The following is a 16464-nucleotide window of genomic DNA, read 5'->3' on the forward strand; positions in this document are numbered from 1 at the left end:
CCTTGGCTGAACTAGCTCTGTAGACCAGGCTGGCTTCTAACTAGTGGAGATCTGCCTGCCTCTGCTTCTGGAGTGCTGGAATTAAAGGATTAAACCACCCAGCCCAGTGAGATCTTTAAAGATATCTAAATCGAGGTACATTCTGTGTACATTCAGTAGGGACATACACAGTTTTTGAAACATCCGCTCTGCTCTGTATGAGGAACTGTGTAGTCAAAACCATTCGGGTTCTACACAGTACAGATAAATTTAAAAAATGCATTTAAGCATCAGGACAGCAGGCTTTCCATAGGTCACCATTAAAGAAGAATAACTTAGTGGAAGAAGATCTTCTCAGTGGCATAGCTTTATCCTTCCTTAGTGCATTTGTCCATACCTTCTGTAGGCTAATAGCCCCAGGTCATGAGGAGTCGAGTCTGGCTGGACTGTGCCATAGTCCCTAGCCAAAAAGAGTGGCTTACCTCTAATCTGTCCGGTCTGCTCCATCTGCAGAAACAATATAGCTGGGCATGGAAAACAACTCATTCTGGTTCCAGACAAACCACAAAAAAAGAGCTGGAACTTCCTGGTATCTACTTATGTGTAGATATATGTTCTCCTGTAGTAATAGGAGCGGCGGGCCGCTTCCCACTGCCCAGCTAGCTTTACCCGAAATAATTACACGGAAACTGTATTCTTTCAAACACTGCCTGGCCCATTAGGTCTAGCCTCTTATTGGCTAATTCTCACATCTTGATTAACCCATTTCTAATAATCTGTGTAGCACCACGAGGTGGTGGCTTACCGGGAAAGATTCAGCATATTCGACCTGGCGGCTGGCTCCATGGCATCTGTCTGACTCTGCTTCTTTCTCCCAGCATTCTGTTCAGTCTACTCCACCTATCTGAATTCTGCCCTATCAAAAAGCCAAGGCAGTTTCTTTGTTAACCAATGAAAGTAACACATAGACAGAAGACCCACCTACATCATACTCCAACCCCACTGTTCCAATAAAGCAGTCTCAGTCGACTGAGACAATCTGCCTGCCTCTCTGCCTCATTTTTCATACTCCTTCCTGTAGCCTGGTTCCCTTCTTGTCTTTCAACCTTCCCTTCCCACTGCACCACAGTCCACTCCCTTGTCTCTCTGGGCATCACTCTAAGAGCCAAGAGACCCCAAGACTGGATCCGGGCCGCTCTGCCGCTCTGTCCATCCCCCCCGGGTCCCGTGTTCTTAGGTATGATCTTAGACAATTGCAAGCTGCTGACGGCCTCAGTTTTCCTATTAAACGGAAAAAAGACCTGGCGCAGTGGCACATCCTTTTAATTCCCAGCACTCGGGAGGTGGAATCAGGTCGATCTCTATGTGTTTGAGGACAGCCTGGTCTACAGAGTGAGTTCCAAGCCAGTTAGAGCTTAGTGAGACCCAGTTTTGAAACAAAAACAAACACCGTCCCCAAAACAACAATAAAAAGGTTCTATCTACCTAGTATCCTGTAAATTACTCAACCAGGATGATATTCTCTCTCCTGCACACAATGACCCTCTCAGCTTTCCTATCTTTGAATCTCTGCATCCTGTGCCCTCCCCAGGCTCGAGGCAAATATTACTATCGTCTTGCTCCCTTGCTCACTGTGCGGTGTCTCTCTCTCTCTCACATACACACACACTAAGATTTTAGTCTGACCTTCCTTTACAATATCTGTAACTCATCTCACAGAATAAAAAGGACAAAGGAAATCTAAAGATTTGGATAGCGTTTGGATTGTGACCTCTCACCTCATCAAGCCTCAGTGTTTTTTTTTTTTAAACTTCATTTTATGTGCATTGGTGTGAAGGTGTCAGATCCCCTGGAACTGGATCTTCAGACAGTTGTGAGCTGCCATGTGGGTGCTGGGAATTGAACTTGGGTCCTCTGAAAGAGCAGTCAGTGCTCTTAACCACTGAGCCATCTCTCCAGCCCTCAGTGTCTCATTTATAACTGAGGAAAACAACTAAGTGTGTATGTCTAATTAGTTTATGGAAGGTAGTAACAATGGATGTCAAGTGCTTGGCACTTAGGAAGTGCTCAATAAATACTGCCTGCATCACGTGCCGGCGAACGGAACCGCGATTGGCTGTGGGTCTCCCTAGTGCTAGATGGACAGCTGCCTGAGGACCGTGTAGACGCTCAGGTACAAGCGCGGGAAGAGGCTAGGCTGGCCGGTCACAAAAGGACTAGACTTTAATTCCCAGAGGGAAGACCAACCAGGCGGACCCCTAACCTCCCGGAAGTGACGAAACAGGGGCGAGCGGCTCCGCAGCCAGGCCTTCCCGAGCTGGGCCTGTCCGAGCGGGCCGCGCGCAGCATGGCGGAAGCGGAAGGGAGTTCTCCGCTCCTGTCGCAGCCGCCGCCGCCCCCTCCTCGGATGGCGGAAGTAGAAGCACCGACGGCGGCCGAGACGGACATGAAGCAGTACCACGGGTCCGGTGGCGTCGCCATGGACGTGGAGCGGAGCCGTTTCCCCTACTGCGTGGTATGGACGCCCATCCCGGTCCTCACGTGAGTGTCTTCCGGTGTCACCGTGAAGACTGGGAGGGCCTGAGCGCCCTCCGGTGTGCCGTTCTAGCTTTTTTTCTCAGACTTGGGGCAGCCCTTACCCTGGACCAACCGTTACCCGGTCCCTAGAACCCTGCCACCTGTACAGTGCGTTACCGCGCATGCATGCTTCCGATCATGGTTATTCCTAGTCTAATTGGGGAGGAGGACAAGGGTAGATCAGCGGGAAAGGCCAGGTAACTAGCAGGCTCGTAAGCTGCAGGTGTACAGAAAAGTCCTTTAACCATTGTCTAAAGAAGTATGTTCATTCATTCACCGTTTTTGGTTTTGTTTTTTGTTTTTCCGAGCCAGGTTTTCTCTGTAGTTTTAGAGCCTGCCCTAGAACTCGCAGAGAACCGCCTGTCTCTGCCTCCCGAGTGCTGGGATTAAAGGCGTGCGCCACCATTGCCCGGTTATTTTCGTTTTGTTTGTTTTTGTTTTTCACTCATTGAGCAAATGAATGCTTACTGGTCATCTGCTGTACGCAAGACGTTTGGCCTTTAGAAGCAAAAGTGAGTTTGATTGAGGCCACACTCATTCATGGAATGTCAGCACAGCGAGGTCCATGCCAACATTTAACCTCCTACATCTTCTGAATTGCAAACCAGAATCAGATACCTAGGTGTCTGCCTCCCGGTGGAAGAAGAGAAGCAGGAACATAGGTGCAACTTCCTGCCCTCCCACCTTAGTCTTAACAACCTGGGCAGTTTGTAAGCTCTTTCATTTCCATTTCTTTGAATTACTTTATAGGAATCCTCTTCCCCCATGGTGAAGCTGAGTTTCTTGTAGAATTGACTTGGTCCATTACTGCCCCAGCAAGAAGTCATTCCGAAGTCAAGTTTCCCGACTGTGTAACGTCTTTCAGCGTGCCCCAGCACCCCTCACCTGTGGGCATGCGTGTTTTTGCCTCTTAAAATCAGCCACCAGGCATGGTGATCCACACCTTTAATCCCAGCACCCAGAGGCAGAGGCAGGCAAGTGTCAGAGGTCAGCCTGATGGTGGGCATTCCACACCAGCTAGGCCTGCATAGCGAGACCCAGTCTGAAACAAACAAAACTAGCCAAATTGTGTGCAGAAGAAATCATCTTTAGCCTCAAATGTTGCTGATCCTAAAATCTCTTTAATCTTTTGTTTTTGCATTTATTTTATTGGTTTTTATGACAAGATCTTTATATGTAGCCCGTGCTGGCCTGGTATTTATTATGTACCTCATATTGATTTTGAACTCCTGATCCCCCTGCCTCAGACTGCTGGGTTCTGGGACTACAGGTATATAACACCCTAACCAGCTAATGACCCTAACTTTTGTGTTATGTTAAACGATTTGGGTCTGGGGAGATGGCTCAGTCGGTAAAGGACGTGCTGTGTGAAGAGCCTGGCGTTGGATTCCTGTCCCCCGTGAAAAACTAAATGCAGCAGTGCCTTGCTTGCAATCCTAGAGCTGAGGGAGTGGGATGAGAGGCACTCCGAGGCTTGCTGGCCAGCGAGTCTTGTCAAGCCAGTGAGAGAAGAGAGGTGGTCTCAACTAGGGTGGGGACTGGGCATAGTGATGCACACCTGTGACCCCAGCACTCGAGACGGAGGCAAAAATGGGATGGGAGTGGGGCTAAATCAGTGACTCAGTGGTTAAGAGCACTTGTTGCTCTTGCAAACCAGGGTTCAATTCCCAGCACTCTCATGGTGATACACAGCTGTCTGTATCACCAGTTCCTGGGGATCTGATGGGCACCAGGCAAACAGATGGTGTACAACATATACAAGCACATAGGCAAAACCTTTAAATAAGCTGGGCGGTGGTGGCGCACGCCTTTAATCCCAGCACTCGGGAGGCAGAGGCAGGCTGATCTCTGAATTCAAGGCTAGCCTGGTCTATAAGAGCTAATTCCAGGACAGGCTGCAAAGCTACAGAGAAACCCTGTTTTGGAAAAAAACAACCAAACAAACACAAACAAACAAAAAACCTTTAAATAAGTAAAAGTAAATAAACCATAAAAGAAAAGTATCAAAGTCTGAGTCTAGGCACTGTAGTTCACATTTCTGATCTGAGAGCACTCCAAGAGATTAAGGTAGGAGGGTCCCTGAGAGTATCAAAGCCATCCTAGGCTACAGAGCAAGGCCCAGGCCAACCTAGGGTTCCAGAGGGAGACCCTGGATCAAAAAAACCAAAACTAAAAAAAAAAAAACCAGAACAACAACAACAAAAAACAACTTACAATATGTGCTTCTTAATTCATTAAATGTTCCTCTACCACATTGACTGATTAACTAGATATGCCTCTCTAGCTGTAGGTAGCAAGGCCTGGGCGTGTTAGGTATGTAGCCACACCCTAGCAAGGAAACAGGTGCTGCTTGCTCCTGAGTTGATGGGAGGGATGGAGAATAACAAGTGACCAATAGAGAGAGCCCCAGATAGGGAGTAGAGTCGGGAAGAGAACAGACTGTGCGAGAACTTGTCATGCTAGCCACGTTGGCCTTTTCCTTATCTCTTCATTTTAAAAAGTTAGTTATTGGGGGGCTGGAGAGATGGCTCAGCGGTTAAGAGCATTGCCTGCTCTTCCAAGGGTCCTTAGTTCAATTCCTGGCAACAACATGGTGGCTCACAACCATCTGTAATGAGGTCTGGTGCCCTCTTCTGGCCTGCAGGCATACACACAGACAGAATATTGCATACATAATAAATAAATAAATAAATCATTTAAAAAAAGTTAGTTATTTCTGCCAGGTGGTGGTGTCATGAGCCAGGAGACAGAGGCAGGTGGGTCTCTGAGTTTGAGACCAGCCTGGTCTAGAGATTGAGTTCCAGGACAGCCAAGGCTACACAGAGAAACCCTGTTTTGAAATATATGTGTGTGTGTGTGTGTGTACACATATACATACATGTATGTATATATATACACACGTATATATTTGCAGCACGATTAATACATAAATATATACTATTATATATTATATACTGTAGCACGATTAATATATAATATATTCTGTATGTGTATGTGTACCTATGGATGTCAGAGGACAGCTTACAGGACTTAGTTCTTTTCTTCTGCCGCGTGAGTCCAGGAATCAAACAGGTCATTAGACTCGGCACAGGTACTTTTACGCACTGAGCCATCAGATCAGCTCTTTGTTTTTAGAACTCTTTGTGGCATGGTCCTCTGCAGAGAAGTGGTAGTTCCCCACGGTCCTGGCTAGATGCAGCTTACATCTTGGTTCTCTTCAGACTCCATGCTCCCATTGGAGAACTCACCAATGAGTTTATTCAGCAGAAGAGATAGATACAGTTGGTTTGGTAATGACATGGCTATGTGAGTTTGCTGAATGTAGGGATAGATGTGGCATGGGGACTCTCATTCTCATGCCTGAGAGAGTTAGATCAGAGGAAGACCATGAGCCCAAGACCTGTCCCCCCCCTTCTGAGCTGCTAACAATAGCTGCTGCTAATAACCAAACAGCTAAACATTTGCTGTTCATTGTCGTCATCGGTCCTTACGTCAGCTGTGGAAGCAGATGCTGTTGTACTGTATGTAGATGAGGGGGTAAAGTCAGAAACTCCAGGACTAGCAACTCCTTCATTCACTAACCCTTTTTCAAGGACCACGTTTGTTCTAGGTGCAGAGGAGACAGCAGCTAACTGAGCTCTGGAGCGTGCCTGACAAACTGTGTCGAGAGTTGTTTCCCTGGGGCTTTGCTGGGCTCAGAGCTTTAGCCTCGTCTCTCCCACCTTCATTCCCAGTTCCATCAGCCGTCAGCTCAGAGCCAGATTCCCTGCCAGTTGAAAGGAATCTGGTCTCGAAGAGTTTGGGGTTGGATTCTGAGCCAGGGGAGCCATTGCCCACAGTTCTTGGCTTCCGGCCTGTGTTCACTGCTATTGTCAGGGGCTCACTCTCTTGGTCAGCTATCAGGGTTTACTGACTGCCTCAGTGCAACACTGTGCGCTCCACGTGTGAGCAGCGTTTTACATAGGTGGAAAGGAAGCAGTGGGCCATCAGCGAAGCACTTGTTACTCTGCAGAAAGATGGGAATGTAGAGCCTGCTCCAGCCTGCCCTAAAACTCACAACTCACTCTGTAGACCATGCTAGCCTTGAGCTCACAGGCATCCACCTGCCTCTGTCTCCCTAGTGCTGGGATTAAAAGTGTGTGCCACCACCGCCAGCTCTAATATGTATTTTAAAACGGGTGGGCAAAATATTTGCCTCACAAACATAAAGACCTGAGTTCTTTATGCAAAGAATGCATGCAAAGGCTGGCATAGGAAATAGGCACCTGTAATCTCAGGACACCTATGGTGAGATGGCAGAGGCAGGGAATCCTCAGACATGCACAGGCTGCTAGCCTGGCGTTCACAGCAGTAAGATCCTGTTATGGGGCAGAAGGCAAAGCAACACCCAAGGTCTTCTGACCTCCACACATCCACCAGAGCACATGCACACACACTATACACACATATATACCATACACACACATACACCGTACACACAGAGAACATGACGATCAGATCAGGGTAAATGGTGTGTTCATTACCTCAGCTATCATTTCCCTGTGTTGGGAAGATTCAGAATACTCTCTGCTGACTCTTGAAATCTACAATTAGTTGTGAGTTAAAGTTACCTCGCTGTGCTGTAGAACATTGAAATTCTTCCTCTTCAGCTGCACCCCTCTGCTCTTGATGCAAATCATTTGGTCAGCATTCTGCTAACAAATACTTAGGGGCGGTTGGAGCTATGTGCCATGCCAGGCACACCTTGGAAGCTGCAACAGTAAATTAGACATCTTTGCTCTTGTGGAGCGTAAGTATTTGAGGAAGAGGAACAGGCAGTTCCTGAGTTGATGAGTAACAAGAAAGATCATTTCTTGTGCTTGGATATGGCGAGGAAGATACAGCAGGATGATGGGTCTGCTTGTGTGTGAAGTGTGATTCGGGGGAACGACTGGGTCTTAAATATTTTTTTAAAAAATAATATATTTAAATTTATTTTATGTGCACTGGTATGAAGGTGTCAGATCCCTTGGAACTGGAGTTACAGGCAGTTATGAGTTGCTATGTGGGTGCTGGGAACTGAACCTGGGTCCTCTGGAAGAACAGCCTGTGCTCTCTGACCCACTGAGCCATCTCTCCAGTCCCTGGATCTTAAAACTCTTAACATCTAGGGAAGAACTGGAGAGCTGGCTCAGTGCTTAAAAGCCAGTACTGCCCTTGTAGGACCTGGATTCAGTTTCCAGTACCCCATTCTGTGGCTCACAGCTGCTGATAACTGCAGCTCCAGGGGATCAGATGCCCTCTTCTAGCCTCCAAGGGCACCTGCACCCACGTCCCATACCACCACACACAGATACACACACACACACATAATTAAAAGTTAATCTTGGAGAAAAGAAAGCCGTCTTTTTTTAACAGTTTGAACCCATCACCTAGCTAAGACTGTCACCTAGGACTGGGACAGCCTCTGCACTGGCCTCCCTCCTGCCTTCTCAGCTCTGCACTCGCTCTTCCGTTGTGCATCTAGCATCTTACCCATTGAGCCATCTTACCAGCCCTAAACGACCCCTCCCCAGTAAATGTCTTCATTGAAGTATTATTTACATATTGTAAAGTGCACAAATCTTGGCATACAGTTCAATAAAGTTTTTAAAGGTTTCTTCTCTTTCTCTCTCTCTACTTTTCTCCCTCCACTCCCTCCCTCCTCCCTCTCTTTTTCAATTTATGGGCTGGAGGGATGGTTCAGCAGTTAAGACCATGTAGTGAACCCAAGCGTACTTCTCAGCCCCTGTGTCAGGTGGCTGACAACCACTGTAAGTCCAGCTCAGTGGGATCCAATACTCGTGGGTACCCGTTCGTGCCTACATGCAGACATATGCACATACACGTAATTTAAAATAACATTTGAAAAATTTTTACTTTATTTTTAATGTGTGTGTATATACAGGAGTGAGTGTGTCACTGTACACATGTGTGGTCAGAGGACAGCTTTATGGAGTCGTTTCCCCTTCTACCATGTGAGCCCCAGGAGTCAAACTCGGGTCATCAGGCTTGGTGGCAGGCACCCTCACAGCTGAGCCACATCTTGCCAGTGCCAGTGCAGTAGCCTTAGATTTGTTTTCTCTTCTCTGGAATGTTAAACAATGCTGTATTTTATATGCTTGGATCAGGCTTTCTTTCAGGCGTGTGCTCTTGAGAGTCGATATTATATGTAGCAGAAATGTGTTTTCATTGTTACCTGCAACTATTGCAAGGCTATGTTAATTTTATTTACTTTCCTGTCAAACATGCATTTCTTTCTCTCTCTCTCTCTCTCTCTCTCTCTGTGTGTGTTTATTTTTCAAAAGCTTTATTTTGTATGGATGGATGTTTTGCTGTATGTGTATATGTGCACTACATGCATGCTTGTTGGTCATGGAGGTCAGAAGAGGGTGTCACATCCTGTGGAATTGGAGTTATGGAGTTGTGAGCTACTGTGTGGGTGCTGGGAACTGAACCCAAGTCTTCTGTAAGAACAGCAAGTGCTCTTAATGGCTAAACCATTTTTCCAGTCCCATTGGTTTTTGAGACAAGCTCTTACTATGTAGATAAGGCATGAACACACAGAGATCTGCCTGCCTCTGCCTCCCAAGTGCTAGGATTCCAGGCGTATTCCAGCCATGTCCAGCTCAGTTGGGTTTTGTTACCTTTTTGTTGTTGTTGTTACTGAGATAATTTACATACAACAAAAGATATACTTTAATTTTTTTTTTTACTTTATGGGTATGGTATTTTGCCTGCATATATGATTGTGTAGCACATCTGTGTCTGGTGCCCACAAAGGTCAGATGGTTATGAGTTGCCATGTAGGTGCTGGGAATTGAACCAAGTCCTCTAGAAGAGCAGCCAGTGCTCTTAACCTCTGAGCCATCTTTCCAGCTCCAATAAAAAGTACACATTTTTATGAGCACAGTTCATTAAGGGTGTTTGTTTTTTACAGTTCTGGGGTTCAAACCCAGGGCCTTGATTATGCTAAGCAAACACTCAGAGTACTGTACGTTTTTGTCAGTGTTTGTGCACAAGGCCTTGTTTCTTTCTGTGCATCCTCAGGCTGCTGAGGCATAGCCTACAGGGCCTGCCAGTTTCCCGCGAGAGAGGTGTTTTATCTCCCCCAGCAGAGAGTCCACAAACTGGCTGCTCTGCATCCTTTCCTGTGCTTGGTGTTGGTGTTAGTGTCCTTTATCAGGGATGGCAGGGGTGCAGGATATCCCAGTGTGCTCCGAGTTACAGTCGCCTTTCTTTGGTGCTTTCTCCATCCTCTGGACCTCCCTCACAGTGTGACTCACCATGAAGCAGTCTCACGTGCTCCCACAACTGGATGAAGATTCCCTGGCATCTGCCTAACCCTCTCTGTCCTTTCCCTGCCCTGTTTGCTTACAGGTGGTTTTTCCCCATTATCGGCCACATGGGTATCTGCACATCCACGGGAGTCATTCGGGACTTTGCCGGCCCCTATTTTGTTTCGGTGAGTCCCCATTTGCCCTGCCTTGGAGAGTCTACAGGCTCACAGAGAGGGCTGGCCTGGACCCAGGAAGTCTCAGAAACTCTCAACCCTGGCCCTAGCCTCCTGCCCCTCACCAGTATTTGACCCCTTTCCTTCTCTTGCCTCCAGGACAGGCCGGGAGGGCAGTGTGGCCAGAGGAATCTTAAGTAACTGGCTCAGCCCTCTGCCCCCATCCCTGGGTACCAAGACATGGGTAGGGGTTAGAGGCAAGAGTGGAGTCAGCCCATCCAGGAACCACATCTCTGGACCTTCAGAAGGTGGGAGCCATGGTTGGGGGACAGGGGAGGCTGACACCCTAGGGTGGGACTTTTAGACTGAACCAGCTGTGTTCTCAAATCTGCTTCCTGAGGATGGACCAGTGGGCTATTTCCAGATGAACAATGAGGCATTTGCCTGTTTTTAGGTAGCTGAAGCTGGAATGAAGGGGTGTGTTGGCATAGCCTGATTATATTAATGGTTATTACAGCCATCCTAACAGGGCAAGGCCTGTTGCTGTGAACTTAATACTTTTACTAGCTAGGCCTAGTGAATCATGCCTTTCTAATCCCGGCATTGGGAAACTAAGGTAGGAGGATTGCCCAGAGTTTAAGGCCAGCCTGGGCTACATATTGAGTTCCAGGTTAGTGTTGGGTGTAGAGTTGGGCCTTGCTTCAAAAAACAAAACAAAGCCAGGTATAGTAGCACATGCTTTAATTCCAATACTCAGGAGGCAGAGGTAGTGAGATCAAGGATAGCCTGGTCTCCTTAGAAAGTTTCAGGACAGCCAGGGCTACAGATACTCTGTCTCAATATATAAAAGTATCTTTCTGGGGTGTTTGTGTGTCTACATAGGGAGTCTAGGACTCCCCAGTCTCTCCTTCATAAGAAAGGTCTGTGGGTCCAACAGCCTCTGTCCTGCTCTGAAGGTGTCCCGCTCCAGGTCCCATGTGAGCTATGAGTGTTGCGTTGAGCGGTCAGAGGGCTGATGTTACAGCGTGAAGAGAGCTGCGGCCCATGATGAACGGTCAGAGACTGTGCTGAGGACATCAAAAGAGGCCCAGAGGAGCCCCTGCACTGCCTTCTTTCCACAGAGCAGCAGCTCTGGCACTACAGATGCCATGCCATGCCGTGTCCCAACTCTGCTGTCCCTTCTCAGTCACTGCACTTGAGCCTCTGGCACGGGGTGTCATTAGACTGGGTGTAGTTTCTGCACTGACTTCTGCTCTTGTCTCTCAACAGGAGGACAACATGGCCTTTGGAAAGCCTGCCAAGTAAGTGAATAGCCTTGTGTCTAGCCCTAGGGCCAGGTTCCTCCTGCTCAGAGCAACTGACCAGGCCCTGTGAGACGCAGCAGGAACCAGCACCCTGAAGACAGAGCCCCGTACCTGATGCCTAGTGTGTTAGTCCCTGTCTGGGCCTCATCTTGTAGACCATCCAGGTCTGGCCTCAGTTCTGGGAAGTTGTGTTTTCAATCCATGGCACAGGAGCACAGAAAGGGTGGGACTCGGGCAAGGTCACACAGCTAGGAAGCCTCAGAACTAGCTCTCACAGCAAGTCTGTCTTCCTGTGTAGCCTGGAGTCCTTCCACACTGGGGAACAAGCAGGCCATTTCAGGAGTAGGAGGCTGCTTGGGGCTCCACTGTAGCTCTGTTTGGAGGGTGTGGTAGCCACTTGGGTCCTTTGAGAGCAAAGCAGGTTTCACTGCAGCCTTAAGTGCTGGGTGGGTCCTGTGACTCTGGGCCAGGTGACAATGCCTCAGAAGAACAGCAGGTATTCTGTGGCCCAAGACCACACAGGAAGCTGCTGGATGAGCTGACTTGGAGCAGAGCTCCATCTCTGGCTTCCTCAGGCAGGTGGAGACGTGGTCTGGGGGTTCTTTGGGCTGTTTTTCAGAGTGTTTGTTGTCTGGTTTTGGTATTTCCAAAGGCAGTTTTATGCGGAGCCCCTGAGCACCACAGTCCAGACCACAGGGTTCTCACTGCCGCACCTGCTGCTGATCCCATCCCTGTGCCCCCCCTTCTGCCTGAGGCCATTGGTTCCAGAAACCATTCTGAGTGGGGGAGAATGCTGCTGCTGGGTCCCCCTCAGTGCAACACCTGCATCTCCCCCTCAGCTGCCAGTTGGTTCCCGACACCTTGTTTTCCCCTGAATCCTCCAGCTGCTCAGTCACTTACTTCTGGGACACGCTGCGCAGTTTATGCATGTTTTCCTCGCTTAAGCTATTCGCACAGCCCCAGTGCTGACCTGACCCTCTGCCGTCAGCCCAGACTCAGGTGTCCTCTGTCTGCATCCATTTAGTTGCCATGACAAAATGCCATGGAGTGGGTGACTCATGAACAACAAAAATGTCTCAGCTTTGGAGAGTAAGAAGGACAAGAGCAGGGTGCTGGTACACTCAGTGCCCCACAGGGGCCACGGGGCCTTCTGGTACCCACACACGAAGAAAGGGGTGGAGGGATCTCTCAGGTCAGGATCACTGACCCCAACTGGAAGGGAGTTCCTCAGGGGTCAGGATTTCAACATGATAGGGGACAGCCCATGGTGGTGGCAGTGCACATGCCTTTAGATCCCAGCAGAGGCAAGCAGATCTCTGAGTTCAAGGCCAGCCTGATCTGTGAGTGAGTCCCAGGACAGCCAGGACCTCACAGTGAAACTCTGTCTCAAAAAAGGAAAAAAAAAAAAAAATAGGAGCCAAACATTCCGACTACATGGTGTCCTGGCCTAGGCTGAGTCCCCAGGAGCCATCGTGGCGCTGGTGGTCTTGCCTGGTGACAGTCGTCTCACTTCCTGGGAAGATGCGAACAGACTTGATTTCCTTATTTCCCAAGTCTCAAGGAGCTCCCCTTCTTGAAGAAAGGGTTTCAGTTGGGAGGAAATAGCCACGCCATACTAGACCAGGACCTGGTTGGCCCCATAGCCATGGGCATTCTGCACAGAAATCTTTCATGAAGCTGGAAGGCCGCAGAGGGGTTGAGCCAGTGCCCAGAACATTCCCTTTCCCTTCAGGTTCTGGAAATTGGACCCTGCGCAGGTATATGCCAGTGGGCCCAACGCGTGGGACACAGCTGTGCACGACGCATCTGAAGAGTACAAGCACCGCATGGTAGGTGGACCTGGGGGCAGAGACCCCCTTCCCCTCCCCCCAGCCCAGTCTGACCCAGCTGCTCTTGTGTCTCCAGCACAATCTCTGCTGTGACAACTGCCACTCACACGTGGCGCTGGCCCTGAACTTGATGCGGTACAACAATAGCACCAACTGGAACATGGTGACACTCTGCTTCTTCTGCCTGATTTACGGGAAGTATGTCAGGTGAGCGGTGAGCCGTCTTCCCACCTGCAAGCCCCGCCCCCAGTCCACTCTCCAAGGATCCTGGAAAGACTGTCACTGGAGTCCTTCAGTCACCGGGGACAGTTGAACAGAGACTGAGGTTCTAATCTAGAGCGACCAAGCTCTTGGTGGAGAGCCAGGTGGCTGTAGCAAAGCGCCACTCCACGTGGTTCCCGGCTGACCTGTTAGTTGCTCACTGCAAGGCTCTGGGTAGCTGCTTCCAGGCTGTCCCTGTCCCTGGGAAAAGACTGCAGTGGTTCTGGCTTCTAGGGGAGCTATGAGCCTACAGATGTTCAGGTGAACACAAAATAAGGTGAATTTAGATAAGCCGGGCAGTGGTGGTACACACCTTTAATCCCAGCACTCCTGAGGCAGAGGCAGACAGATCTCTGAGTTCGAGGCCAGCTTGGTCTACAGAGCTAATTCCAGGACAGCCAGGGCTACACAGAAAGACCCTGTCTTCAAAAACAAGAAAAAACAAAACCAAACCAAAAAGATCTCTTGGATAGTGTTCCCCTTCCACCTATCCCCAGCCCCACCCCCCACCCATGTTCTTTGTCAGAGACAAGCTTCTGGATAGTTGAGCTTCTAGTCCAGGTTGGTCTTTGAAGCCATACCCTCATGACCTGTGAGACTTAAGACTGAGAGAGAACTCAGAGTGGGTGAGTTTCTATATCCCACGGCAGAGCCCAGACTTAGGACAATCTCACACTTGAGGTGAATCCCCCCCCGCAACCTTGTCTTAATTGTGCTTATCTTTAAGAGCTTCTGGAAGAGAAATTCTCAGGGGGCTTCTTTGCCCCTAGAAGGTTTTAGAAACTCCCCCCAAAAGCACATAACGGCACAGGATTAAGACAGAGCCAGGCATGAGTTGAGACCCTGACTCCTAGCCCTCTGCCTCTGGCCATCCATTTCCAGTCTCTTCTGTGGATCTCACCCTCAGATGGGAGCCCCTGGTCACAAGTGACTGGGTGCCAGTGAGACTCAGTCCATTTGCTTCCTCCATGGCCTCCAGAGAAATAAGTTCCAGGAGCCTCCTAGCACCTTCAACCCTGTTGGGTCACAAGGAGAGGGTTCTGGACCATCTGCCTGCTCACCTGACCGTGCCCCTGTGCTCTCCCCTGTCAGTGTTGGCGCCTTCGTGAAGACCTGGCTGCCCTTTGTCCTTCTCCTGGGCATCATCCTGACCGTCAGTCTCGTCTTCAACCTGCGGTGATGGCTTTCAGATGATCCAAGCCCACCAGGCCCCCAAGGAGGCCCCCGCCACCCTTCCCTGGTCCCAGTCTTTATCCCCACCTTCGGGCAGCTAGCTTCCTGGGTTGGAAGTAGGGTCGGGGCTTGGAATGGAAGTGCCGAGGTAGAGTAAGATGAAGCCACTAAAGGCCTCCTTGTCCTCACCCTGTGGCATCCCCTTCGCTGTCCTGGGAAGGCCTTCCCTTCGAGCACCTCCTGCCACTGCCACTGGACTGCTGCCATGCCCAGGACACAGTGAGGACATGGACCCACTGGGCCAAACACTGGCCAGAGCTGGATTTTGAAGCTGCTTTCTGGCTGGTAGTCATGTCCCGATGTGGGGTGTGGCGTTGAGAAGTACTGTGAGCCAAGAGACTTGGGACCTTCTCTGCTGGCCTGGAAGGGCTGGCTAGGCTCGTTCATGTCTGCTAGAGCTGTGCTAGCATAGTGCGTACCCATGGCCCCTTGTCTGGGCCCTGACTAGCAAGATAAATGGTGTTACGTGCAGAGTGGATCCCCTGTAAATCAGGTTAGGTGAACCCCACTTGTTTCCAGCCCAGGGAGCCCTCATGCTAGTGATAGAACCCCTTATTCCAAAGTGTGAGTAACCCATCAGAGCAGCTGGTGCCACCATGGATCGACTGGGTCTACTTCTGGTTGCTGCAATGAACCCTGTGCAGCCTGCCTCACCCCTGCTCCTTCATAAGGGGCTCCCTGGCAGGAAATAAAGTTTCAAGTTCAGGTGGTATCTGTCATTTTCTTCCTTCACACCCCATCCCCAATTCCTTAGCTCATGTATCCCTGGGGTCTTGGGGCAAAGCGATCTGGTTGCTAACAACATGTCTGAGTCCTCCCAACTGGAGCTCTGGGGCACAGCATTCCTTTAAATTCTGCCACTGCGCAGGCTGTGGGCAGTCCTTGCCATTCCCGGTCTAGTTTCCAAATTTCCTTCTAGAGGGAATCTTCTTCCCTATGGGGAAATATTTGGCAATATGTTTGGGGTTGGGAGTGACCTGTTTCCTCAGCACAGTTGGAATAAAGCCAAGGGGAATGACAGCCCTTTGCCACGTGTGTATGGTGGCCATGTTGAACTCCACATGCTAACCCCATGTTCTCTATGTTCCTCACCATATACCAGCCTGTACTCACTTCTGATCCTTTGCTTTCCACCAAAGGCCAGCTTAAAGGCTGTTTCCTCCGGCAGCCCTTGTCTAGCATGGCCTCGGGTTCCATCCCCAGCATTTCAGTGCTCCCTCTGTACTGGCCCTTGTTGCAGAGCCTGGTTATGTAACCTCAACAGCCTTGTAAGGCAGGCACTATCAGTCTATGTGGCCGGTGAAGAAATGGACACCCACATAACTTGTCCAAGTTCAGAGGAAGCAAGAGACCCAAACACCAGCAGAGCCCCACCTAGAAAGGACACTTGAGCCTGAAAACTGGCAAGATTGGGTATCTTCCAGGTGCTGAGGTGGGAGGAGGACCAGAGAAGCATCCTTGAGGAAGGAGCGTGCTGTTGGTCACTTCTTCCAGTGGGGGAAACGATTGTGCAAGGTGGCCACTGACCACTTCCATAGGGGACACCAGTGGAAGGCGCCTGTGTAAATGCATGCTTTCGCTGAACTCCATCCCTGTACATGAATCTAGGGGTTCACTCAATAGTGGTGAAACCTAAGAATGATTAACCGACTTAGATAAGGAAAAAGAAACTGAAAATAAGAAAAGTCAGAGGGTGAGTGGCAGCTCGGAGGTTAGGAGCCCTGGCTGCCCTGCCAGAGGGTGGGGCTCACAACCATCAGAAAACCAAAACAGAAATAATCCAAAAAAAGTGTGGAACTGGAGGAATGGC

The 16464-nt window shown here is 49.5% G+C and overlaps 1 protein-coding gene across 1 annotated transcript; it reads left to right on the forward strand.

Annotated features, from left to right (window-relative positions):
- The first annotated feature begins 2145 nt into the window (after positions 1–2145).
- Positions 2146–15359, forward strand: Tmem222 (transmembrane protein 222). The gene is made up of 6 exons (XM_048434104.3): positions 2146–2520; positions 9955–10039; positions 11297–11328; positions 13064–13160; positions 13237–13367; positions 14514–15359. Exons 1-6 carry the CDS (start codon positions 2327–2329, stop codon positions 14599–14601), a joined length of 627 nt encoding a protein of 208 aa, XP_048290061.1. The 5' UTR covers positions 2146–2326; the 3' UTR covers positions 14602–15359.
- The last annotated feature ends 1105 nt before the right edge of the window (positions 15360–16464 follow it).

The sequence above is a fragment of the Myodes glareolus genome, chromosome 3 (genome assembly GCF_982192425.1).
Source record: "Myodes glareolus chromosome 3, mMyoGla1.1, whole genome shotgun sequence".
Taxonomy (NCBI): Eukaryota; Metazoa; Chordata; class Mammalia; order Rodentia; family Cricetidae; genus Myodes; species Myodes glareolus.